Raw genomic sequence first — 27635 nt, forward strand, 5'->3', positions numbered from 1 at the left:
TAAAGGAGCAGGATGAAAAGGAGTCGGAGTGAATAATTTAGAAGATGAGCCAGAAGAGAGCAGACAGAGCAAAAGTGTGTGTTTGTGAGTGGAGCACGCAGGACAAACTCAATAAAGAGGGTACGATGGTGCAGAAGAGAGACAGAGACAGAGAGAGAGAGAGAGAGGAGGAAGAGGAGGAGGAGGGAGTGTGTGTGGTTGCAGAAGAGGAGCACAATATTAATCTGTAGGAGGAGAGAAATGCAGCTGCAGAGGAGGACGTGCAGACAGACAGGTTAGCTAGAGAGAAGAGGAAGGGTAATAAAGGAAACCTGTATTTATTACTGTTCAGATGTGAGATTTGACATGATCCAAAATGATCCCTAATAAAAACTGGACATTGCCTTTAGCTGGTAACACAGGATTATTCTTGACATTTCTTTTTAGCCTAAGCTTAGATAACCTTGAGACATGACAACATGACCACAGAACCAAATTTAAACACGGAGTTGAAAGCCTTCCCAAAAAGGAAGCAAAAAGGTCCAACTGATCTTGGCAAATTTTGTTGACCAACTTTATCCATAGACTGGACATAATAGAAATTGGACAAAGCCTGAGTGACGTCACCCATCTGTTCCTGCAGGGGGCGCTGGCATCCCATCAATGGCAGTCTCCATACTGGAAATGCTGTCTCAGCCTAACTTTCAGTCAGCCTAACTTTCAGTCAACCTAACGACAGGCTGAGAGCCGGAGCTGAGGCGGGTTTTAAGCCTCCTGACAAACCGGTTACGGTACCCGCCTGTCAATCAGGTCAGCTACAGGCCTCATTGTGAATAAAGCAGTGCGTGCCGATCGAGACATGACCTAATCAGACCTATTACATGTTTTGAACCAGGCTGTACACATGTTAATCTCTGCTGTAAAAACAGGTTTTTTTTAGAATGGGTGTGTATGCTACTTCCTGTGCTTCTGCAGCCAGCCTCAAGTGGACACTCAATGAACTGCAGGATTTTGCACTTTTACATTGGCTTCATTTCCAACACTGGAGGTTGCTGCTTGTCTTTATCATGTCAATGCATTACACCAAAAAAAAAGTATTTCATTCATTCACGTTTGAAATTTGTTCTTGAATTTGTGAGGGACAGTATAAAATAAAGAGGTTTAAAAAAGATATATTTTTAACTCTTATTCCTTGTTAAAAACGTGTGTTGTATGTTGCAACTAGACACTTAAACATTTGGTTGTAGTTTTTGGCTGCCCTCTGCTAGTAGCCGCTCATGTAACTTTGTGTCACTCCCCTCAGGCAGAGAGGAAGAACGCGACACAGAGGGCTGATCATTTCTCTTATCTAACTCTACATCCTCTCATTTTAAAACTCACAGTCTTCACACTACATCAACCCTGACTCAAGTGACATCACTAAAGACCATTTATGAGACTTCACACACTACTCTTCAGACACTGCAGGGTTTTACAACTTTTTAAGAAACAAATGAGATTCTAATGTTTTTTTTATTTTTTATAAATACATTTAGAGTGATGGGAAAATAACTGCAGATGACATCCTTTAATATGACTGGGTTCACGTTCAGTAAGCACACTTCTCTCTTGGGGACATCTGAATTTAACACTACTGTGTTGATTTGGACACAGAACATACAAAGAAGAAGATAATGGCATCTCATTCAGCACCACATGCGATCAAAACTGTAAAAGCAGACCCAATATTTGTTTGAATGTCACAACATGTGAGGTCTCATTAAAAAGTTATAAAGGTGATTTTTATGGATGGGGGATTTTGGTATTTTCATTGATATTAAAACTACTACAGAGACTCTGTAATGAGTGTGAATCAACTCAAAGGAGGGAGGAGGGGGTGGGGGGAGACTGTCTCTTCAATGTTTTGAATTTGGACCGCAGTACCCATTTTAAACACAAGGTGTCAGAGTTACATACTGCTCCTTTAACATTCAGCAGTGCTAGAAGACACAAGCTTTTTTATGAAGATACTTCAAATACCACACAGTGTGACTTCAAATTGACAACAATCAAAGTCCAATCTTCATATCCAAATATTACAATGTGGCCAGCATATTCCAATTGAGGTTGAATTTCACAATGACTAAATTAGTCACTCCCAGACACAAGCCTCAAATCCAATCAAAGGGACAAAAGCAGACCAAGGCTGACTACTTGGAAAAGTAGAAACTTCATAAACTTATCGTCCACATGGAGAGCATTAATCTATATGAGACATACAGTATGTTCATATAATGATAAAAACATATCTACTATGATTTGGCTTCAATGCAAGTGCTCTTTATTATTATACTTGTTTCCAATATATATATTTTTTATTTCAGTCAAAATCATAAGTCATCATCTTTTTTTAAATACATCACCCATGTCTCTTCAATCTGCATCGAGTTGGACTACAGAGCATGCCACAGAGCTGCATTCGAGTAATACAGTACATCACTGCCAAGCAAGCTGAGCTCCAATCAACATGGGAGCTGTTTGGAAAAGGAGAGTGGCTTTGAGTTGATTGGATGCTGCCAAGACAGACACTGCATTATATCCATGTGTGGGGTCTCCTGAGGGACATTAGAGAGGATAGAAGCTGTGCTATACAGCGGTGAGACAGCAAACAGCTCCAAGTTGTATACTGCATATACAGTATGTGCTATTGTGCAAACATATTAAAATGTAAAAAATACAGAACAAGTTATTATAATATTGGTCAATTTTACCTTTAAAACTTTAAAAAACTTTTTTTTAAAAGTTGGCTTTTTTTGAGTCAACGGTTGCATTTAAATCTGGGTCATCTGCGGCAGCACTCCCCTTTATTAGGTTTTGAATGTCTATAAGCCTGAGACTGTGTTCCTTCAAAAAAAAGGTTTGTTTTTTTCTTCTCTAGTTGACTGAATAAGGAGAGTGTCGGTAAAGACTGACTATACTCCAGAAAGAACAGCTCTAATTGGACCTAAAGATGGACGCGGGAACACATCTCACAGTAAAAGAAACTCAGCAGAAATGGAGAAAATATGAATTTCTTCTTTATCCTCTAAGGCTAAATGTTTAAACAGCTATGAGACTTCATGAGCAGTTTTTAAAATATTATTTTTGGGGGGAGGGGGGTTTATGTCTTTGTTTAAAGAGGAATGAACAGTAGATATCGTAGGAAATTTGGATGAGAGAGTGAGGGATGTCATGCATACTTTGATATAGCCAATATACATGGGGAGCACGTCATAACTTTTAGGCTATCTGGCACCTGCATGGGAACATTTAGCAGGAGTTCATACAGACAAAGAGTACAAAATGCAAATGATTGGATTTGGAAGTGATACAAGAGAGTATTCATAAGCTGATAACGTCTGTGTTGTGTGTCTTTAATAACAGTTTGTTGATCCCCTGGTGCCCAAAAACAAATCAAAGCAGCTTTCACTTGCAGGGTAAGCATTTTAGGAGGCCGGTGGACTTGTGGTGCAAGCGCCCCATGTGTGGAGGCTGTGGTTCTCCAGGCGGGCGGCCTGGTTTCGAGTCTGACCTGTGGCTTCCTTCCAGCATGTCGTTCCCCTCACTCTCTTTCTCTCCCTGATTTCTGACTTTGCCACTGTCCCCCCCCCCCACATAATGTAGCAGAAACCAAACAAGCAGGGACTGAGACAAAATGGAACCGTCTCAAAACATAGTCATTGTTAACTACAAACTTGAGTGATACATATTCTCTTGAAGCACATTCTCTGTTTAAAAGCCTGGCTGAAAATGAAAAAATAACACTTTTAAGCATTAGAAATGTAATTCCTCTATGAAATGAATTTGGAGAAAATGACAATGTAACTTTAAACTAATTTGCTCATGCCATTAATCTGTAGCATCCATAAAATGGTGGATAGTAATGAACACTGCAGAAATGTCTGGTTTCCAAGAATAAGTTGCAAAATGAGAAAATCAATTGGCTGATCTTGTTTTCTACAAAGCAAACACGATTTTCATGGATTACAATCATCATCTCCGTGAAGAGCTGAAACCTAAGGAGAACCCAATTACCTCCTGCTTTGGAGGATTGCCATTAGAGATTGAAGTTTTCTAGCAAGACTGAGACTATTAAAAATCCAACAAATGAAACAAATACCAAACTAAAAAGCTATGTTGATTGTTAAGACGACTGTTTGCTTTCTACCCATGCATAAAAGGATCTCTTTGGTCTTCACCTCTAAAGTTAAACATTAATTTTAAAGTTTTTCATACACATCAGGCTAACCCTTTTTAAATGTTAAAAAGAGTTTTATCTGCTTGTCTCAAGCTGAATCCATCAAGATAATTAAGTCTGCAGAGCAAAGTGATATGAACCATTGTGTGTGAGTACTAGAACAGACAAGTATTAACAGGATAAGATGCGTTTACTGCTGACCTTGAGCTAGACGAGAACAACACCATGATACCTTAATGCATCAAAAATTGCAACAGATGAGACCTCAGGGTGCTTTGAAGACCTGATAATTTGCAATGTAGAGCCCAACCAATTAATATGCCAGTCGATAACATCGGCCGATATTCGCATATCACATGACTAACGGGGTCGGATCATTTTATCACAAATATGCGCAGATATTACAAGATTTATTCACAAGTCAAATATCATTTAATTTGAGCACCATTGTATTACACTAGCAGCTTTCTTTCTGAATGTCGCCAGCAGAGGGCGCTATATGGATTACAACGAGCATGATCCCCCTCCGGAGTATGTGATGCACATACATGCAAAGTTACTTTCCGGTTGAGTAAATGTCTTGTCCTTATAATATATATTTTCCACGAGTGTTGGGTAGCTGCAGTTAATGGTTTAATGCACTACATTTGTAAATCTTCATATCTCTACAGATCGAAGATGGATCGAAGAAAGATATCTGTTGATATATCAGCATCAGATTCCCCCCCCCCCCCCCCCCCACCATAATATCGATACCGGCCCAAGAAAAATCCCATACCGGGCCCTAGTATTATAAGAAATATTTTTTCCCTAACATTGAAACATTCGACTGTGTCCCTGCTTTCATTTTTCTCTTTAAAGCCAGACACAATCATCGTCTACATTCTGGAGACTGTACATGTGCACATTATTCAGACATCCATCTTTCATCAGAACTCATTCCTAATTCAGTTTTTTCCAAAGGGAGACGGAGATGTTCGAGGTGAAACTCTTCTCCACTTGGACAACAACAGCTGGAGACTTATAAGCAGAGCCAAGGACATCGATGACACAGGAAACATTATGGGCACAGGTAATAGAGTTTCAACTATTTAAATGTCTAAATATAGCTTGGAAATCTGTCACCCAACTGCTGCTGCTGTTTTGTTTTTCCTTTTGCACGTTTGTGTGTGTGTGTGTGTGTGTGTGTGTGTGTGTGTGTGTGTGTGTGTGTGTGTGTGTGTGTGTGTGTGTGTGTGTGTGTGTGTGTGTGTGTGTGTGTGTGTGTGTGTGTGTACCTCTGTGCTCCACTGAGGGTTGACTGTGTTGCAGACCACCCCGGAGCGTTTCTCCTGGCCGTGGTGTGGCAGCGAGGGGAAGATGCTGTGCTTTCCCGGCTGGATGGAGAGCTTCAGGTAGGGGTCCGGATTGAAGAACATCCCCTTCTTCAAGCTGACTGCCTGGAGGTCTGTATTAGATGAAGGCAAAGAAGTAGCGGGTCGTTTGTTTTCTGTTGTACTCGCAAACTGACCAAGATTCAGACCAATAGAGAAATAGCTTTGGTCACTAGTTCAACTGAACTAAATTCATCACAAGACGACTATGTGCTGTATTTTTTGGTTGGACTGGGTATGAAAACAGTAAGAAAATGTTTCTGTATCTCTAGGTATTGGAACAAGAGAAAGTCCAATGACAGCGATCTGAAAGTATGTCATGAGCTGATCTTTTCAGAGTTTATTTCATTGTATAGTTTGTTTCCTGTTGGATTAATTGGAGCTGAATTTAAAGGGACAAATCAAATATGTTTGGTAGAAAACCCCATAACTGTACATTGAATGTAATGTAGTACAAACAGAGAAATTGTCTTGTTGTGTACTGGCGTGCAGGCTGAGGTAGGAGTGAAGAACGGGTCCAGTTTTGCAGGTGTTCCCACGCTAAGAGCTAACATGCTCAAAGCCAGCTCTAGATACAGTGTCTGGAAAAGGAAATAGTAAGCTAACTTTACTGCCAAGCATGGAGGCAAGCTTTTTACGACTCTGTTCTTTTAATTACAGAAAGGTTGATTGGAACAGAGACACGGATTATTTAATAAATGTCTGTGGTTAAAAAGAATTACAGCAGGTCAATAATAACGGATAGGGAATGTTGGTGACGATTAAAGGATGAAAAGTGTGTTTAAGTTGGTCTGGGCAGTGGGCAGTATACGTATACGTGATATGTCATGATCAGAAGGGGGGAAAAAGTTGAATTCTTTACGCTGCCAAGAGAGAATTTCAATTGTTTCATATCTATATCAGTGCCTTTAAGACAACATGATGTTTTTTCATACTTTACAGGCATGTACAAAGCAATGTCAAAGACTCCTGGCAGATTTTTGAGGTTGAAGGGAAGGTGTGAAATAAGAGGTGTGAGACAAGATACCATGTGAGGTGAAAGGGACAGGTGCATGCTTTTATTCTGAAAACAACAGGAAGTGACTTATAACAATGCTGATTTGACTATTATGAACATAAGGGGCAGCAGCAGTGACTTCGACTGACACGGGCCGATAAAGGCAGCGAAAGTATTTAAGCTTCTGCAGAATACAGACAGACATCAGTATGCTTTTTTTGATCTGAAAGTATTATATAAAAAATCCCATGTTTTATAACTGCAGAACTTGTCTAAGAATCCTAATTGGGTATTTTGCAGTAGTATGTATAACTGCAAATGAAGGTCAGCGGAAGTTCAGGCAGAAAGACGGTTTCATACTCATTTATACCTTCATCCGTTAGTCATCATTAATTCATGTCACTCTCCCTCTGTCTTCCTGCTCAGGTGATCATCTGAGATGCACCACGGCCCTTGAGCTGGTCCACAATCCTCCTGTCGTGTTCGTCGATAAGCCAATTGGTTAATAATTACCCGTCTAATTTGAATTGTATTTCTTTTTATGGATCAAAATAAATATGTGTTCATTTTTGTCCCTTCCTGCATCTCTTCCCAGTGGTCTGGACAGCGCAACCCTAAACCCCATGAAGTCTCTGGCTCAGGGCGGACGGACAATCATCTGCACCGAGCTGAGTATTTAACAAACCGGATTCTGTCACAACCGCTATCAACCAATCATCCTGCTGCTGTCATATTTAAAAAGAAAATCTGTTCCTCTCTCTGTCGTTGTCAGTTTGTCGTTTCGGTTTGAATGCTGCGACCCCCCCTCCCCCCTCCCCCTCACCTTCATTACATATCAACAGTGTTCCTGACCAGCTCCTCTTAAGTCCACTTCTCATCACATCCTACACACTTCCACCACCACTATCCTATCCTGCTGTCGGCCTCACCTCCGCTTCGAGTACATGAAGACATCACGATGGAGTTTAACCGCCAAAGACATCGCACATTTCCTCTTTTTCCAAACTTGTAAATTAAACAATTGTTTCCTCATTATTTGTTCTCCAAAATCAAAAAAAACTTTATAACTCATTTAGCTATAGCTCTTGGTGCTAACTTCTAATTTGCCAAAATGTAAACAATTACAGGGTATACAAAGGGTCTGTGTAAATCACTGAGTCCATGGAAACATGGTTTTGTCTGATGGAAGACCCACAGTTTCAGATATTGAAAACCCCCTGGTTAAGAGTTCATAATTACCCAGCTGGTATTGATTTGAGCACACAACTGCTTTTTGAAAGACAACACTGAAACAACAGACATTGACAGAAAGAGCTGTAGGTCAAGGAAAGGGGTCGGATGAGGACAGAGCATGTGAATGCATTGATTAACGTGTTCTGAGTGCTGCAAGAAAAAAAAGAAGAAGATGCGATTGGATGGAGGGATACAGACAGATGTTGATTACCTACCTGACAGGGAAAAGTTAATGAGTCTCCTGTTGCCCAGTCCATGGTTGACTTCAGGACTAACCACAGGCTTCAACACCTGAGGACACAAATAGACATGAGTTAGGAAGCAGCCTTAAATGAAAGGAACATGAAAAACTTGCTCAGTTCTTACTCCTCTTCTACACCAGAGTTATCCTTCCTTTGTTGTAAGATGAAACTTTAATGATGCCCATGAGCAAAAATAGGTCAGCACAGCCATCTATGAATGTTTTTCAAGCATAAAATTAACAATGTGTACAGTACACCGTTTATTAATATCCTTCCAAAAGACAAAGATGCACATTTTTTGTGGAGAAACTAGAGGCACATCTTGTTTCAACACGTCCTTTTTTGAAGCTCCATTTTCAAGCAGCCTGAAAGCGTCCTGAAATCAATACTCTGTCTTCATTATCCTGACATTGATTCTACAGCCAGGAAGAGGAGGATCGTGGGGGAAGAGGGGAGAGAGACAGAAAAGCTGATGAGAGAAGGAGGAAGTGGAGAAGAGTGTAAATACAGTACTGCTGTGTTGTCATCCCCACCATACAGTGATAATGTTTTGTGCAATGGCGCTTCAATTCTGAAATCTGTCAAATATCAACAAACAAAATGTAAAAATAATGTAATGGACTGTTAAAATTAAAGAGATATTATTTTTTGAGCTTCACAATCTCCATCTGAATTTTGTGTCAGTACACCCTTTTTCCACAGAACTAAAACAAACCAGCGGTTTTGGAGCCTTTTACATTCTAAAGGTTCGAGCTGAAAACTAATGTCCTAAGGATGGTGTTAAAGGAGAGGTCATGGCATTACTAAAAACAAATCAATTAGTTAAAGGCAAATCGAATCAACCAAAAACATGCAAGTACCTGCTTTAAAAGATATCTGCCGTCGGCATAAATAAAAGTTCTTAACAATTTTATATCAGATATAATATTTTTTGTTATGTCTACAGACTTTAAGTCAACCATCATGCACATGTGACTAATTGCGCAAACATTAGCACACTAGCATTCTTGTGTTTTAAGCATATTATTGCGTAAATATGAACACATCACACCCATCCTTCAGACACTACACTGGCTCCCTATTTCATTCAGGATTCAATACAAAGTCACCCTTCTCACCTACCAGTGCACCCATGGAAATGCCCCCCTCTATCTCAAAGAACTCCTCACCCCACAATCCTCCACACGAAGCCTCCGCTCTGGAAACACCAACCTCCTCCATACCCCCCATGCTTTTAGTTTCCTTAGTTGCTTAGTTGATTAAATTTGTTTTTATTTCTATTTTATTTTTCTTCCTGTAGCACTTTGAGATTTTTTTGCAAAAATGTAAAGTGCGTTACAAATTAAATGTATAATTATTATTATTATTATTATTATTATTATTATTACCAATTGGCATCAAATACTAAGTAAAGTTGAAGCAGATGGGAATGTCATAGCTGCAGTTATTTGGACAGACAAACTGATGAAAAGTAAGAGGAAATCATACTTTTATCATGAGGGCTGTTCTGAAAATGTTGTTATGTCTAGTAGGGATGCACTGATGCATCGGTTTAATATCTGTATCGGCTGTTATCGGCAAAAGAAGGCACCTTTTTGACAAACATTGATTTGATTTGATTTGTTATCTGAACATGTACTATAAGACCAAAAAGACAGAAAAAATAATAACAATTTTCTGTTGTTATAGTCAGTTCTGTATAGTCAAACTGTTAAAAATGTTGGCATTGTGGGAAACTTGTGGGACTAAGCTAACTGTGGTACAATGCATCAATGTTGTACATGTTCCCTTTACAAATAAAAAATAAAATGAACTAACACCATAAGAAAAAACATCCGTATTAGCCCTGATTTTCACAGTCCCTGCATCCCAAATGTCCAACCAATAGTTATAAAGACCCTCAAAAGTAACACTGACAGGGGCACTGTTGGCCTTGTGGTTATGTTGCATGCCCCGTGTACTGAAGCTATAGTCCTCGTCCAATGGCTGTAGGTTAGAATCCGACCTCAGCCCTTTGCTGCATGTCATTACCAACTCTCTCTCTCTGTAGCTGTAGTATCCAATAAAAGCAAAAATGGCCCAAAAAATATCTTTAAAAAAATAAAATGAAGACTGACAGAAATCTGCCATTACCAGAAAATTGTAGGGTGCCTTAAGGGTCTAGAAACTACAACTCTAGTCATTTTTGTCCTGTAAACTACATTACTCTGGTGTGCAAAACTTTATTTATGCCAGAAAGCAAAATCTAACATCAACACTGCGTATTTAGACTTTGGCTGTAGCAACTCTTGGTTGTAGTTTGGAGTGAACTCTTGACATTTATTAGATGAATTGTGAATTTAGAGATATTCATAGTTCCCTGGTGATGAATACTCTGCCTGAGGTGAGCTGACAAATCATCTCCACCATGAGGTGGAAAATTATAGTGCTTCCATAAATGTTCTAAAAATTACAAGATGGATTGTCATTAAACGTACCTAATAACTTTTGCAATATAATCTTAAATCAGTTTCAAGGAGGTTGTAAAACCTAGACATTCTTTTTGACCATTGTGAATTGGCAAATGTTAGTACACTTTAATGCTAATTTAAGATGAGGACACTGGCCAAGATTATACCACCGAAACAAAAACATCAACATGACATTAATGTTATCGTCCTTTTTAGAGACTTGCAGAGCTGCAAGCATTTCTGTCCAATATTAGTCCTAAAATACTTTGTCATGGAACAAAATTCTATCAACAGGATGTTTTGACTTCATGGTGTGGGTAGAAGAAACAATTGACCATTATACTATTAACTCAACTATTATAAATACAAATATAAAATCCTTCCAGTAAATGAAAACATTAATACTGCATAAATTAGCATGATTTTCCTAATAGATGGAACTGATCCCAGCTGTCATTGAGCGAGAGATGGGGGTACACCCTGGACTGGTCGCCATTTAATCACAGGACTGACATATAGAGACAGACACACATTCACACCAACGGGAAATGTCACCAGTTAACCTAACGAGCATGCCTTTGGACTGTGGGAAGAAGCCAGTGTACCCGGAGAGAACCCACACATGCATGGTGAGAACATGCAAACTCTACACGGAGAGGCTGCTTTCTGATAGGGATTAGACCCAGGAACCTCCTTGCTGCGAGGCAACAGTACTAATCACTGCACCACCATGCAGTGCTAAATATTTCACAGATACTAAAACATTACAGTCATCTTAGACACACTGATAAATCTACAAACATTCAAAGCAAAAGCAGTATGATGCATGGAGGCGATGCAGGACCAAATTAACAACCAGTTTGACAGGTTCTATAAAAATACTGCCGTATTTCCTTGCAAAATTCCGTATGAGCACTGAATGCTTTATGCAATGACTGAGACAAAAAACTGGCAGTGGAAACACCAAGAGAAAGGGATAAAGGAAATGACAGATGTTTGGACCAATTCATTTTAATGAGATCCTTATCTGCCTTGCTGAGAAGACTCAGAGAGAAAAGTGCCAGCGCGGGTCTCCTCGATGATCCTAATCTCACAGATAAACTGAATGACAACCTTATCCATCTGCACCACTCTTTATATAACCGACCGTCGCCCAGCAAAAAGCAGAGACAGACCAAATACTCTGGCTCCTTGAAGGGACAGTATGTACAATTCCTTTGCTGCAAGAATCTTAAATGATGCAAGAAGAGGGAGATTTTTACGCAATAAAAGCTCCTCCCCTCCATGACAAGCCTGAAAGATTCAGGCTGCATTCACATCGTGGATCCACATCTGGAAACAGACCACATACACCTAGGCCTCCACCTATGAGTACGGGTAAGGGTGTTTACCGTATTTTCGATCCCAGGGCTTCTTAAGACTTAGAGGACTCGTGACCTTAACCACTTGGAGCAGTTGCGTGGCTTTCCGCCCGATTAACGAGAGCAGATGAATCAAAAAGGCATCGTCTTATTCACAAAACGAACACAGGAAGTTCTGGACTGCAGAGCAAACAGTGTGTCTGTACTGCTTTAGCCCCAACCCTGTGGCATCATCCTTCCATATACTGTATATTGGAAAATGCTGTCTCAGCCTAACTTTCAGTCAACCTAACAACAGGCTGAGAGCTGGAGCTGAGGCGGGTTTTAAGCCTCTTGACAAACCGTTACACTGCACCCGCTTGTCAGTCTGGTCAGCTACACGCCTCATTGTGAATAATAACACTTATCTTTCATAAAATCAAAACAAATGAGTGTTCAAAAAGTTGGTTAGAAATTGGTCTGATTAGCACATGTTCTCTGTTGGCATACATTGTACTTTATTAAAATTCACTTGTATGCCAATAAACATGAGCTCATCAGATCAATTTTTTTAACATGTTAATTTCTTGGAATGGTGTAACTTCCTGTGCTTCTGCAGCCAGCCTCAACTGGAAACTCCAAGAACTGCAGGATTTTGCATTTCCGCATTGGCGTCATTTTAAAACACTCAAGGTTGCTGCTTGCCAGCAGCTAAGGTAACAGAGCGTCGGACAAAACAGCGAGCAATCAAACATACATACATGAAATTAGACTAATGAATATATTCAAGACATTAAATAACATGTCAAACTGAAAATATTTTCACGATCGAATACAACCATAAATACATCAGGCAGAACATCTACAGCCAGATGTGCCTGACAGTCATTTAACATCCGCTTCAAAGCATCCAATGAGAGCAGCTTGTTAAATCACCACTTCTTTTTGTATTTCGTTCCAAGTAAAGGGAGCAGCAAACTCAATTGGCTTTTTTTCCTGGTTCAGTTCTGACCTCTGGTACAGACAGTAAGAAAATAATCCTGAGACAGATTATTATACATTCCTGGGCTCTTCTGATGTAGGTCAGAATAGGCTTGGGCGGGATCAATTTCGTCATACTTTCATACCGCCTTGCCATTTTACCGGGGTATACGGATATGACGGTATTTCTAAAACCAAAATAAAAATAAAGTTTTGTAAAAAAAAAACCTGCAGTTAAAGTTGTCAAGTACAGACCACGAGCTTGCAAGCTCTCTGGCTGACTCCGACTCTTTCAATCAAAAGACCACTCAACAAGGTCTATTTATGGTACAATATACCACTGTTTTCTGTAAATGCATGAGTATGACCTCATGAGGAAGAAAAGATGTGAAAAAGTCTCCCTCCTCCACTCTGATGTTAGCTTTGCCCGTTTACCTTCCCGGGGCTATCAGCTCTGTCTCGACCTCCCTTTTTGTCTCTTTGAAAGTGCAGTCATAGTGGCCACGGTAACGGGCGTCCACAAAGGACCTGACCCCTGCTGGCACATGCTGTGTACTACAACCCCTCACCTCAATATATTTTATTTGCGTCAGTTTAACAGAAAAAGCAGCATTTGTATTTTGAAAGGATTAAAAGTCATACCATTGGGATTTCTAAATACCCTGGTATACCTTAAAGCCATGATACCGCACAAGCCTAGGTCAGAAGGTTGGAAGGTTGTAGACCTAAAATAGATTTGTTAACAAGAATATGACAGTGTTTAAGTCTATACGTACAGCATGGACAAAGATCCAAGAAGTGACGGGTGAGGGATTTAAAACTTAAATTTATTCATTCAACATCAAATCTCTGTGATACACAGTGTCCAAAGTGTACTTGTTTTTTTTACATTTACTTCTTTAAAATAATAATGAGAAATGAATTAGTTAACTTTAGAGATGTTGATGGATATTGATTTTCAGATTGAAGCAGTCTAGGCTAGCTTTTTTTCCTTCTTCGAGACTCTATGCTAAACTAACCACATCTGGACTCTAACAGTTTTCAACAACTAGACTTTGAAGGTCCCATATTATGCTTTTTCTGGTTTTATATGCTCTTTAGTGTGTTTTCCAAGTGTCCTGTGCATGTTTAGGCACATCTATGTCCAAAAATTCAAAGTCTGCGGAAACGCGGATTCTCCTAACTGCTCCTGTTAGCTGTAGCATTAGCTGCATGTAACGCTCGGTTCTAGCCCCCCTCGATAAAAATTTGTCAGTGCTTTTTTCGGACTTTAGCTATTGTGAATGTACAAAAGTAGGTACATAGATTAAATATAAGAACCCCAAGAAGGGCATAATATGGGCTCTTTAAATATTCCAAAGTCACTCTTAGATTCATCTTAAAATTGGAGCCGGACCGATTAATCAGCCAGTCGATAATATCTGCTGATTTTAGCATATCAAGTGAATATCAGTATGGGCTAATTTTATCCCTGTGCCGATATTACTAGATTTATACACCAGTCAAAAAGCATTTCATTTAAGTATTGTTGTATTACACTAGCAGGTCATTTTCACCAGCAGAGTGTGCTTCATGGATTACAACAAACATTATCACTCTCTAGTCTTAAGCGCTGATGCCAGACATGCACAGTTACTTTCCAGTTGAGTGACCATCTTGTCTTCATTAAATATCTTTTACAGAAATTTTTGATAACTGCATTAAAGGGATCAAGGCAATACATTTGTATATCTATCTCTACAGATTGAAGATAGAACCAATAACGACATATTGGCCAATGTTTCGTATCAGATTTTTTAAACCCTTAATAACCATTTGAGTATCGGGCCAAAAAATTCCATATCAGTCAGGGCCCTACTTAAAATTCAGCAAAATATTCAAGAACTTTTAATTAGTCAATTTAATTAATAATTTTATATAATCATAAAAACATAACAAAATGAGACCTATACACACTGTCGATTGGATTTACACACGCCAGTATGTCATTAGCGTAACATCAAATTTTACAAGGAAATATCAAGCTGCTGTTAATTATCATGGATTTTTTTTTTTTAACTTCACTTTAAGTTAATTAAGTTACTTATCATTTCTGTTTCACAACTAAATGCTGCAGGAAGATGAGATAAAAGGCAGACAACTAGTGACTTCACAAAGGAGTACACGTTATGAAATAAAAGACCTGTACAGAGAGAATATTTATGGTTACCCAGGCTATCCAGCTGAGCCTCGTCCTCCACTCGCTTCTTCTCTCAGGATGACTGGGAGACAGTAATCCCAGCTGGAGACACATGCCGTCCATCACACACATACAAAATCAAATGCTGGATCTTCTCTGTGTGCGACGTCTGAGTTCTGACCTGCTACAGTAACTACAGGCAAAGAAGGCAAATCGTCCCCCGCTACTGTCAAGTCTGTCCATCTCCCCTACACTCTCCTCCCCACCTCTGTCTCCTGTTGTTTATCAGCTTTCTGCAGCTCCACCTGGTAATTTCCTCCTCTTGCCTTCAAAAAACCTGAATGATTTACCTTGACTAGACTCTTTCCTGCTATCTCTACTAGTCCCTCCCTCTCTGACTCCCTTCCTATGGCAGTTATTTTTATGCCTTTGTCCTCAGGAAGCAAGTACAGATCAAGTTCAGGGCCCATCAGCATTTCCAGGGGCCGACAGCAGCAGAATGTGAAGGCAAACAGTGAAATCCAATCGCACAGCTGGACACCCTCGTGATAACGGGTCCTGACTGATAAAGGCTTTAGAAGGGCAACAGCAATTTTGAGATGCTGATGAAAAATGTGTACCACTACTGCTCATCAGAAGGCTCTCATTTCAGATTTTTTTTCTTGTGACCACTTTCCAAGTTATTGAGGGAACCCTGATTGAGAGAATGGACTTTTCTTTTTTGGACAGACTACTAGGGGCACATATTAGTGTTTGAAAAAACATGGTGAAGTGTATTTTTGCATAATAAGTGACCTTAAAAAATAACCTAATTTTACGGCAGACATAAACATGTTTACAGCCTGGTGCAAAAAAGAAAAAAGGTATCAATAGCTCATTTCTTTATTTGTACACACTATATGGATGGTGATTTTTTTATATAGCTTTTATTTTTTCTTACTTTTATGAAATTAGTCATGTTAACTTCTCTTTGTTTTTCTTACAATTCAGATTTCCATATTTTTCCTTTTCTTTTGACGTTTGACAAGTTTGGCATAAAGTGAGGCTGATTACCACGACTCTATTATCTGACTTTACTTTTACGTGACATGGATAGCAACATAACAAAGCAACCAGGATGGCAGTGAGCAAAGCCACGATGGCTTTTGTTCAGTACACACCACAGTTGTACATCTTAAGTAAAAGGTTATTAATATAACCTGTTGGCGGTTCTTTCCACACACTGTATAAACCATCGTGTTACTTACCCGCACTGACAATGTTGAACTATCACATGGTGCTCTTAAGATGCCTTAAATATGCCTTAAATAGACAAGCCAAGAAGAACGTTGTTTTGACTTGGTCGCTATTTTATTCATTACAACGTTTTATGTCAAAGCTGTGGGCACATATTTCAGGAAGTACTTAGCAGCAACACAGACACACATTTCCATATTAAGTTAAAAGAGCTAAAGGTCAATGAGAAATCACCTAATGGCAACCTTAATGTATGTCGACAGGTGAGACCTCATTTACACCTGTGTGATATTTACCTGGCAACTTTCTGATCTTTCTGAACAACAACAAAGATGAAGTGTCAGTCCGACATTCACACCTACTGCTGCAGTCATAATCAGTTCTGTGTAGGTGAGAAAGGATTCAAGGTTTAAACTTTGCATATCAACTTTCTGTTTCCCATTGCAATCACAACGATGTCTGTCCCTTTTTAGGCACAACTAAGAGCAATCACTACAAAAGTTTTGTTTTTTTCAGGAAATGTGGGCTTTAATCCTCACATTCAAACAACGATGGTGTATTTGTTAAAATGAATGATGCTGCAGGCCCCTCAGCCAACACACAGTCCCTAAAGCTGCAGCTTTCTTATACTGTTAAGCTCTGTGTTCATTATTTCTGAATATCTGATGCTGCATCATAAGAGTAAAGGAGATAAGCTCTCAACAGAATCCTCCCCAAATCTCAGCTTCTCTGAGAGCACGCTCAAAATGTAGAGCTCTTTTCTGCAAAATCTCATTGTGTAACCATTTGCGCTGGACAGACAAGCAGGTGCAGTGTAGCCACTACAGGAGTAGCTGTAAGCCAGACGAGCTGCAACTGCAAAGCAGATGGTGTGTGTTTAGAGACTCACGGGTGGAGAGCCCTTCTTGATGGTTACACTGGGTGTGGTCGCCCTCAGTGCCCCGCTGATGCCGTGGTAGTACCTGAAGCAGACCTGGGTCTCAGCTGAGGAGGACACACAGATGGAGAGAGAAATTAAGAATGAGTTCCCTTTCACAAACAAAGAATCTCCTGCACCTGCTTTTCAAAATGTGTCTGAAAAAAGCAACAACACCATGACTGTCAGATTATCACATGAATCATGCAGGATGAGGCTCAAGCAACATTTCTTCTTGTCGACCACTATCATGTTTATATGAACAACATTGATTTGAGTACAAAAGAACTCCATTTTGGAGCCTAAAAACCAATGAACAGCCTCTGAGAGCTGCAAAAACTCAAGGATTTCTGGTGTAACTGTTACTATCAGGACAGATATTAGGGTGAAAACTTCCTCACTGAACACTCCAAATAATCCATTTAAAGTTTAGAATATGCTGATTGCTATTCTCTATGAAAATATACCTGCGAAATAAAGACATTTGAAAAAAAGTTAAGTATTAGCTTAACTGATGTCAGATATCAGCCAATGGGTGTGACGTTAAATTTCTGCGAATGTGTTTTACCTTCATAGCTCTGCAGGTCAATTGTTTTACTGCATGCACAGAAATTCAACTCAAATGGAATCTGCATATTATACAACGAGTGAGTCTACAAAAAATATACTCAAATAGCGAGGTATGTAGAAAGTAAAGATTTTATGTACACTTTCAAAGTTTACAGTTATACTACATATGAAATATTTCAGGTCTTCGGTACTACTACTATCTTAAAGTAGTTAATATGCACACACACACACACACACACACACACACACACACACACACACACACACACACACACACACACACACACACTTACAAATACAGTGTTTTTAAAATCATTTACTGAACAAAATAAGAGTTTAAACTCTACAATGATGAAAATAAAAACAACATATTTTTACTTTTAATACTATATGATTAATAGCATGATTTTAGCAAATTATTTCCCTCTTTGGTGAAGATTTTACAGAACGCTGAAAGGTGACCGATCATTTTTGGTACGCAGTGGTCTTTCAGAAAAAGGGGAAGTAGAGCACAAAAGAAAAAGGCTTGTGTGACACACAGGGAGATTAAGGTCATACTAAAGCGCTGTGTTTTTTTCTGCTTGTTTGGCCAGACACACTCAGTTAATTTGACAGGCAGAGGGGGGTACGCAGAAGACACGGCAGGGGGTCGAATGTCCACAAGTGTGTCTGCAGTTTAAATGTGGAGAGACGGTCAAGGCAGATGGTGGGACAGAGGTGTAAAACTGATTATGAAAAATAATTGTGATTTAACTTTATGAGATTCTGTATACATTCCCAAAATACACAACATTTCATTTTAAATTAAGGGATTACATGCAAAAAAGACAAGCTATTTCAATACATGATGACTTTGCACAAACTGCACATAAAAAAGGACTTTGTGAGGTGCCGGTAGCCTAGTGGTTAGTGTGCACGCCCCATGTATGGAGGTATTAGCCCTCCAAGTGGGCGGCCCAGGTTCAAATCCGACCTGTGGCACCTTTTTTCTGACTCTATCCACTGTTCTGTCTCTACAATAAAAGGCATAAAAATGAACCTTAAAAAAAAGAAGAGCTTTGTGTTTCAATTTTAATAGGTCCTATACATATGGCAGTATTTTTTAAAGTGTAAATAAAAAATTTATTAAGTTTTAAATGGGAATATATCTCAATGTATCTAAGAGTAATCACTGCATTGTGTTGTTCTTGTTAATGTAAGAAAGGAAACATTTGTTATTTGAGATGTTTCGATATCTTCTGTGTCATTTATATGGTTTCTATAGCTTCAATAGCAATAGTCGCTTTCTGATCCTGTCCTTTGGTCACTGGATTTTGGTCCTCATTATTTGACTGGTATTCTAAGGCCTATAATAAACTATTTCATCCAGATGCTGGACTTGCCAAACTCACAGGTAACTGAAAGTCTTCCCTCACTATCTGAAAAGTACGCTCGAGTTGCAAGAAGATGTAGAGATTAGTCTGGAGCGAGCATTTTCATTTGAATTATGATATGATTTAGTCACAGAATGTGCATATTTGAAGTTAAAAACAAATATGCAAATTAGATAAATTAGTAATAATTAAAAAAAAAAAACACTTTTTTTAATAATAATAATAATTTTCAAATAAAAATAAATTCTGAAACTTTAAAAGCATTTCTGTTAATGCATTTTAATTTTCAAATTAACTTTTTCATTTAAATTCTGATCACCATTGTTTATCACCCCACACCAGATTTGGTGTGGGGTGAAAACTCACCTTATTACCCCCACAGACCTCTTCTTAGAGACTTTTAAATGTACATGTCTGAGCTGTGTTTGTTTTTTTGACTTCTTGTCTGTTTTTTTGTTATTTCTTATATTATTATAAGCTATTATGCACAAAAACTACAAATAAAATATTGAAAAAATAGCACGCATGTTTTTACACTGTTTCATAAGGCTAATTTTGAACAGTTAAACATAACAGCCTCAGTCCTATTAAAGCCTCAAGTTCAGCTGCAATATAGATGCTGGTGTTACTAAAAGGAAACACCTGGGTGAATTCACACTCATACATTTATTCTGATTCATGAGTCCCTCACCCATAAACACAATTCCCCATGTCCCTAAACGCAGTGATGGTGCACCATTTGTGACTGTCTCCCTGCTCCCAGTCTCTCCCTCTCTCTCCCTCTAATAATGTGCTTCTGTAAGCAACCCCTTTCCTTTGCCAGAGACTGATACATCTCATGCTGATACAGCTACAGGGCTTACAGGCTCCATCCACTTTGTTCCTTAAGAGAGAGTATAAAAGCAACGCAGCAAAGACCACTTGGCTCTAACACTTGAGACAGAAATGAAATGTAGTGTAATTATTACCAGTTATATCTGACCACGTTGTATAGACTTATGGCTCCTTTCACACCAAACCTTCTCTGGTAAAGATGTGTCAAAGAAGATGGTAAAGATGTATTTGTCGGTTTGGTTCGGTTTGATAGATTGGTGTTAGAGCTGTCATATATAGCAAATGGACCTTTATTGCTCAGGTTTGATTGCAGAGCAAGAGTTGACCAACCACATGGCGTTGCTATGTGACATTTCTGTCAATGTAAAAGCTAAAACCGGCAGCTCGGACAGCTCAGCAGACAAGTACAGAGTAATATCCACTTCATGACATCAAACATTTGTTTTCTGTTTTCATTTAGTTTTGGATCCTTAACGAGTTCCATTTTCAGCGATGAAGTTAATGTCGTAGCAAGTAAAGTACTGTCAGCTTAACATGATAAAAAAATCTAAATAAAGGCATTACATTTTTTATTCTTATAATGGAATTTCAAGTACAATTAATTGTGATTAACTATTGAAATTTTGCAATTAATCACAATTAAAATGCTGAACTGTTTGACAGCCCTAATGTGAATATAAAGCAGATTTTTTCTGTTATACTGATCAAATGCACCAAACTTGTGCTGTTTTTAAATCACCTTTCAGTTTTCTGGTTTCCTGTGCCAGAGTCCAGAGAGAGATCCAAATTTTTTTTTAATTATAACTTTTCCAAAAATGATTTTCCGATTCCTTGAATGTCCTGGTGTTTTTAGTGACTATCTTCTTGTAACTTTTGTTGGACTTGAAAGGCTTTGTGAAAAGGCTTCCTGTGACTGATAGAGGCTGAATATAAACTGTAAGAAAGCAGAGGCCCAAACATAAACCTCAAAACAGTCGTTATATAAAGAATCAACTAATGCAGCCTGGATTGAGAGGTGCACTTATTAAATTTTATAGGCTGTTGCTTGAGCTGTTTTTATTTTGTAAAAAAAATCCCCCAAAAAACAAGAGACAATTTTTGCTACTTACAGTCACTGAAGTTGGAGCTGGAATCAATTTTCCAAACGATCTGTCCCTTATGAGATCCATTGATGCCTCGATTCTTATAGTCCAGAAAGTTCTCAGACAAAGCTTCATCTGGGAGAAGAGATAAAGCTGATGAAGTTACATTGCCACTCCAACCCTGACACATTATTATAATGAGGCAACATTATATTCCTTTTCCCATTAACCTTTATATGAGCTTACTGCAATTGATTCTCCATGTTAAAGGTCTCGTATTAAACTCCTTTCAACCTTCATTTCAGAGTCTCAAACATGTATGCAAAGTTTCCACTCTGATCCTGTATTTGATCATGTCTATAAACCCCTCTATTTCAGGCCTGCTCAGAACAGGCTGTTTCTGTGTCTGTAGCTTTAAATGTAAATGAGCTGTGTCTGACCACGCTCGGGTGGCTTGGCCTTTCTTGCACCGTGCCCTATTGTTTGCGGTGAGAGGGCGGAACCCCTAGCTTTGGGAGTGTCACCCACCTGGGGGACGGGTTAATGCCTTTTGTGATGTCACAATGGGAAAATCTCCAAACGGCTTGTTCGAGCACACATTTTCTGAAAAGACGGAGAGAATGGACTTTTCTCATAATGGGGGGGGGGGGGGGGTCCATCAAACTACAGGCTGAAGTCCGATATTGTGCACTGAGGAGCTTAGGACCAGAGCTCTGCCTCTGTCTGGTTCTGTCTAACAACGTGTGCATCCAACAGTATCACACAGACTGAAGACTCGTAAGTGAATGGCACAATGACACTTTCAAAAGAAAGACGGCTTCAGTCAAGATGTAGAAGATACTAATGCTTTTAATAAAGACACTTCTTTTACATCTGTTAAATAACCATATTTATTTATGAAATACCAGTTTTGTATCTAACAAGGCAGCTAGTTTGGGTTTTATTAGCCTAGATATCAAATTAATTAACTTTAAGCTCTCTGTTTCCAACTGAAAACAATGAATCTACCACTAAATCAAAAGCAACAACCTTAACTAAAGCTGTCAGCCTTAACACATTTAGGCTAGGGTCATCACAAATTCTTTAATGATGGTGCTGATATGGGCTCATCATGTAATATCTCACTTACCAACTTGATACATGCCGATCCAGTCTCCAGCATCCACTTCCTCCTTGATGTCCCATGTGATCACCAGGTCTTCAGACTGGCCGATGGTGTAGTGGGAGGAGCTAATGGTGAGGGTGGAGCGAGCATCAGGGGAGACCAGATCGGTGTCGCTTGTGGACCGTGACAGCCCCAACATGAAGGTTTCCTGGTTCAGGCCATTGACAGCAAAGCTCTCTGGGCCATAGCTGTGACGGGTGGCGTCTTTACAGCGTTGGCGGTTCTGGCTGCTGCGGGTGGGGGAAGCCATGGCCGCCAGGCCCAGGAACCGATTCTGGTACAAGTTCTAAAACGAAATACACACAATGAAGCTTTGAGCTACAAGAAAGGCAACAGATGATGTTCTGGACACAGAAAATTGAAGGATAAAGCAACTGGATAAAGGATGAAGAAATATGTATTTCTATTCCGTTTCACCTTTAAAGGTCACATGTTATCCTCCTTTTCAACCAGTTTCAAAAAAGTCACAGTGGAGCGCTGGTGGCGCATTGGTTAGTGTGCGCCCCATATGTGGATGCTATAGTCTTCCAAGCGGGCGGCCCGGTTCGAGTCCTGCCTGTGGTTCCTTTCCCGCATGTCATTCCCCAACTCTCTCTCCCTGATTTCCGGCTCTATCCACTGTCCTATCTCTCCAATAAAGGCACAAAAAGCCCAGAAATAAATCTTTAAAAAAATAAAACAAAGTCACAGAGCTCCCCAAAACATGTCTGTGAAGTCTCTTGTTCTAAATCCACTCTGATCCTGTATTTGATCATCCTTGCTCAGAACAGGCTGTTTCTGTGTCTGTATCTTTAAATGTAAATAAGATGTGTCTGACCACGCCCCCTCTCTGGAAGGGCTTGGGTGCCTCTGTCTTTCTCGCTCCAGGTCCTATTGTTTACGCTGAGAAGGCAGACTCAGAGGGCAGAACAAACACTTAGCTGTGGGAGTGGGGCTATTGCCCTTTGTGAAGGGAAAATCTCCAAACAGCCTGTTGGATTACACATTTTCTGAAAAGTGGAGCATGCAAAAGAAGGAGAGAATGGACTTTTCTCATCATTGGGGGGTTTGTAGACAGACTAGGGACACTTAGTGTAAGAACAACTTACAATTTGTGTTTTTGTGTACTATGTGACTTTAATTAGATCTCCACTTATCAGATGTGACTTCTAGGTTTGAAACTATTTTAGATCAGAAGCTTAACTCGACATGTCATTTTGAATTATTAATGTCCATGTCACTTTATTACACTATCTATTGATCCTGGTCTCATTGTCCACTTCAACAGTATTTTCCTTTTTACAGAGAGAAGCTCAGTTACTCTGCTCACTTGATGCACCAAACATATCAGTTAAAGAAATATACTTTTTGACTATCCCCTAGTTAAAAGGCATTGTGCGACACTTCGGCAGCAGTTTCATGAGTATGGCACATAGAAAGTAAAAATACAAATAAGGGTAGAAATTGAAATACTACCTCAATAAGGAAATATTTGAGCAGTTTACAGTGTTTGTGCCAAATACTTCCTCTTGTTCATAACTCAGATTATCCACCTCTGCTGCCTTGCTATACTGCTATTAGCTATTAGTTCAGACAGAGTTATCTTGGCTGTTAGTGAAAGTGGAACTTAGGACGTTAAAATGGAAATGGAGACCAGAAGGTTTCTTTGTAATCTAAGTTTAGTGGTGAGAAACCGTCAACCTGTCTTTTAGACCCAATCCCAAACAGGCTGTTCAAAGAAGTCTTTCCCTTAGTTAGCAGCTCTATATTAGATAAGATCAATATGTCTTTACTGGCAGGCTATGTACCACAGTCATTTAAAGTAGCCGTAATCAAACCTCCACTTATAAAGCCTACTCTAGATTCAGGAACTCTAGCTAACTATAGGCCTATATCTAACCTTCCTTTTATCTCAAAAGATCCTGGAGAAAGTGGTAGCTAATCAGCAGTGTGACTTTCTCCATGACAACAGTTTATTTGAGGAGTTTCAGTCCGGATTTAGAGTCCACCATAGCACTGAGACTGCACTAGTTAAAGTTACAAATGATCTACTTCTAGCTTCAGACAGGGGACTTCTCTCTGTGCTCGTCTTGTTAGATCTTAGTGCTGCTTTTGACACGATTGACCATTAGATCCTACTATACAGACTAGAACATTTACTTGGAATTACAGGGACTGCTTTAAGTTGGTTTGAATCCTACTTATCAGACCGATCTCAGTTTGTACATGTTAATGATAAGTCCTCTATGCACACCAAAGTTAGCCATGCAGTGGCACAAGGTTCAGTGCTTGGACCGATTCTCTTTACATTATATATGCTTCTTCTGCGTAATATTATGAGGAAACACTCCATAAATGATCATTGTTATGCAGATGACACTCAGCTTTATGTATCAATGAAGCCCAATGGCACCAGTCAGTTATGTAAACTAGAAACGTGCCTTAAGGACGTAAGGACCTGGATGACCAGAAATGTTTTGCTACTTAACTCAGACAAGACTGAAGTTATTGTGCTTAGCCCTAAAAACCTCAGAGAGACTTTTTCTAATGATATGACTGTCCTTAATGGCATCAGCTTGGCATCTAGCACCACTGTTAGGAATCTAGGAGTTCTATTTGATCAAGATATGTCCTTTAACTTTCACGTCAAGCAAATTTCAAGGACAGCCTATTTTCACGTTCGTGATATATCTAAGATCAGGAATATCCCGTCGCAAAATGATGCAGAAAAACTAGTTCATGCATTTGTTACCTCCAGGTTGGATTTTAGTAATTTTCTTTTAACAGGGTGCTCTGGTAAGTCTCTAAAAACTCTTCAACTAGTCCAGAACGCTGCAGCTCGTGTACTGACTAGAAATAGGAAAAGGGACCACATTACTCCTGTGTTGGCTTCTCTGCACTGGCTCCCTATAAAATCTAGAATAGAATTTATTCTTTCTCTTCCTTTCCTGGTTTCCCCTTTTTGGAATGACGATTACAGACTAACACCCCCTGCTGGCATGGAGAGTTATTGACTCTCACGCATGCACAGAACGTACGGTGGTTGGCTGTCAGCTGCAGTTTTTGTGGTGTGTTCTAGTGAAACTTTTTGGCAAAGACTAAAGGCTTCGTGCCACAGGCGCCCTTCGTCGCCACTAGTTCTTTGACGTCTGCTTGGTGTGTCAGAGCCTTTAGGCTCCTCGGGTTTGTTGATAGACGGCCTGCCTGAACAAATACCCCCCACCTCTGTTCCCTATTTCTCTTCCTGCATCTTAACCCATCTCTCCCTATCCCTTTTTCAAGCCAAGCGCAGTCTTGGCACGAGGGCTGTTTCATCATGAGTCGGGGATCCGGCCTGATTGATTGATAAAGATATATTGGGAAGGTTGTTCAGTTATGTTTTGAAAGTTGTTGTTTTATTTTAATTAGTTAAATAGTGATGTTCTTAAAGTCGTTCTTGGCTTTTTATGGAGAACAAAGTGGTGGGTAGAACATGGTTTAAGTGAGCCATCTTGGTGTTTTAATAATTACAAAGTTTAAATGATAAATAGTGTGTTCCCCAGATAGAGAAAGTATTCTATGGATGATTTATCTCATGTGGTAAAGAGTGGACAACAAAACAGTCAATTCCATTTCCTCCATTATCTGTTAAGAAATTTAAAGCAAGAAGCTTTGATAAAGAAATTCCAGGCTGCTTTCCTGACATGTTCAGTAGAGATTTAAGCTAAAAGCACAGGCGCTCATGTTTAGTAACACAAGCCGCTCTCTTCTCTTCGGCTGAGAGGCAAAGTGCCAGTAGTGTGAATCTAAATGATTTAACTTACTTACTATGTGCAACCAGCAGTTGAGGAGCATGCTGCTAAGTCACTACTCCAACATGTTATTTTGCTGAAGGGATAAATGGATCCTTCTTTTATTCTTTAAATGTTTGAAAACTGTATAAACACTTTTGTATAAACCTATGCCTACACAATGTTTCACTCTAATCATTAAAAATCAAACATGTATTTTGTTATTTTGTACTTGTTTATTAAAGGAAACTTCTAAAATCAAAGTGAGATTTCATTTCCAGACACATTGGGCCTCATTCACCAATATCTTCTTAAGAATTTCAAGAAGTTGTTCTTTAAGAAGATTTCTAAGAAGACTGTCCGTCAGATTCACCAACTGGTTCTTAAACGGTTAATTTTAATCGCAGCTGTATTATTATCTCCTTGTGTTCGTAAGTTGAAAGCACATGCCGTTGTTTCCAATTAGCATAGGTAACCACGTACTAATGCCCATAAAAGGGCGCAGATACACAGAAACATATGCTGGTAGCAAAAAATAATGTTGCAGAGAGGCCTAACGGAGGGCTAAAGATGCCACAGGCGGAGCACCGGGCTACTAACAGAGAAAAAACTTGATTAGTTCTGTAGTGGAGGTACTACTGCAGGAGGTCAGCAGCGTGCGTAATGGTTGCACAAGAACACAAAACTGGCTACACAACTATATCTTCCAATTAAACGAATAACCAGTCATTTTGTCCAAGCTGGTCAGCACTCAAATGTCCGTAAGAGTCAAATAAAAATGTTCCTATGCTTTCAACTCAGTCTAAAATAACAACAAAATTTACAACTCAGTCATGCAGTTAGTGTGGTCTTGTAGAGTCATGTCTGATGGAGATTCTAACTAGAGCCTGGTTTGGAGCTGGTTTCACAGAAAGCATCTTGTCAACATGATGGTAATTGTTCACACAGACTGGCAGAAAAATCATCTGGATGATAATACTAACTGTACAAACACAAAAGAGCATGCATGAATCAACACATCTTTTTGGACCATTAGTCACAAAAAAGCTATCAAATATACAAAAGCCGAACATTAAGGCAGTTGATGAGAGTAGCTGTATTCAGTGAAGAGAAGGGAATTTCAACACAAGTAAGAAGACATTTTAGTACATCTACTCCGTGGCTGAGAGCTCTACTTTCTCTAATACGCAGTATTACAAAAAGAGGCCACACAAATGGACTGTGGCTTATGATAGGATGCAACATAAGTCCACTTGATCAGTTTGTAGGTCAAAGTCAAGCAGTTAATATTGAATATCTACCAGTGGTTTTGGCTATCTCTTGAAATGACAGACATTGCCTCTGTTGAAGCAGTACATTAGTTCTTTAAGATTTTGATTTCCTTGGTTGTGTGTTTTAAAATCCTTTGAAAAATCCTGCCTCAGGAGTTGCTCCTTGACCTCTCTACTTGATGTTCAATAGCTTAAGGGAACAGTGAGATCAGTAAGTTGGGCACTGTTTGTCAATCCTGGGTTATGAGCGATGTCTAAGGATTTGTCAACATTTAGTTTGATCTCAAGGAAACATAACAGACATGTTTGTTGGCAGCCTGCAATAAGTAGGAATGTAACAATTTATTCAACAGAATAAAGCAATATTAAATAAATATTAAATATTATATTCTGTTTTGTATTAGGAGTTTGCATTATCTATATTATTTAATGTGAATATTAAGCATACA

The 27635-nt window shown here is 39.2% G+C and overlaps 1 protein-coding gene across 1 annotated transcript in view; it reads right to left on the bottom strand.

Moving 5' to 3' along the window:
• The window catches only part of LOC109986588 (E3 ubiquitin-protein ligase HECW1), a 76815-nt gene that overhangs the window by 36630 nt on the left and 12550 nt on the right, over window positions 1–27635 (bottom strand). Inside the window, exons 3-7 of the mRNA XM_065948955.1 lie at window positions 22131–22452; window positions 21029–21136; window positions 17116–17210; window positions 8014–8089; window positions 5473–5642 (exon numbers count right to left, since the gene is read on the bottom strand). Of these exons, the coding sequence (XP_065805027.1) occupies window positions 5473–5642; window positions 8014–8089; window positions 17116–17210; window positions 21029–21136; window positions 22131–22452 (771 nt within the window). The remainder of the gene's footprint in view (window positions 1–5472; window positions 5643–8013; window positions 8090–17115; window positions 17211–21028; window positions 21137–22130; window positions 22453–27635) is intronic.

Source organism: Labrus bergylta, chromosome 20 (genome assembly GCF_963930695.1).
Source record: "Labrus bergylta chromosome 20, fLabBer1.1, whole genome shotgun sequence".
NCBI lineage: Eukaryota > Metazoa > Chordata > Actinopteri > Labriformes > Labridae > Labrus > Labrus bergylta.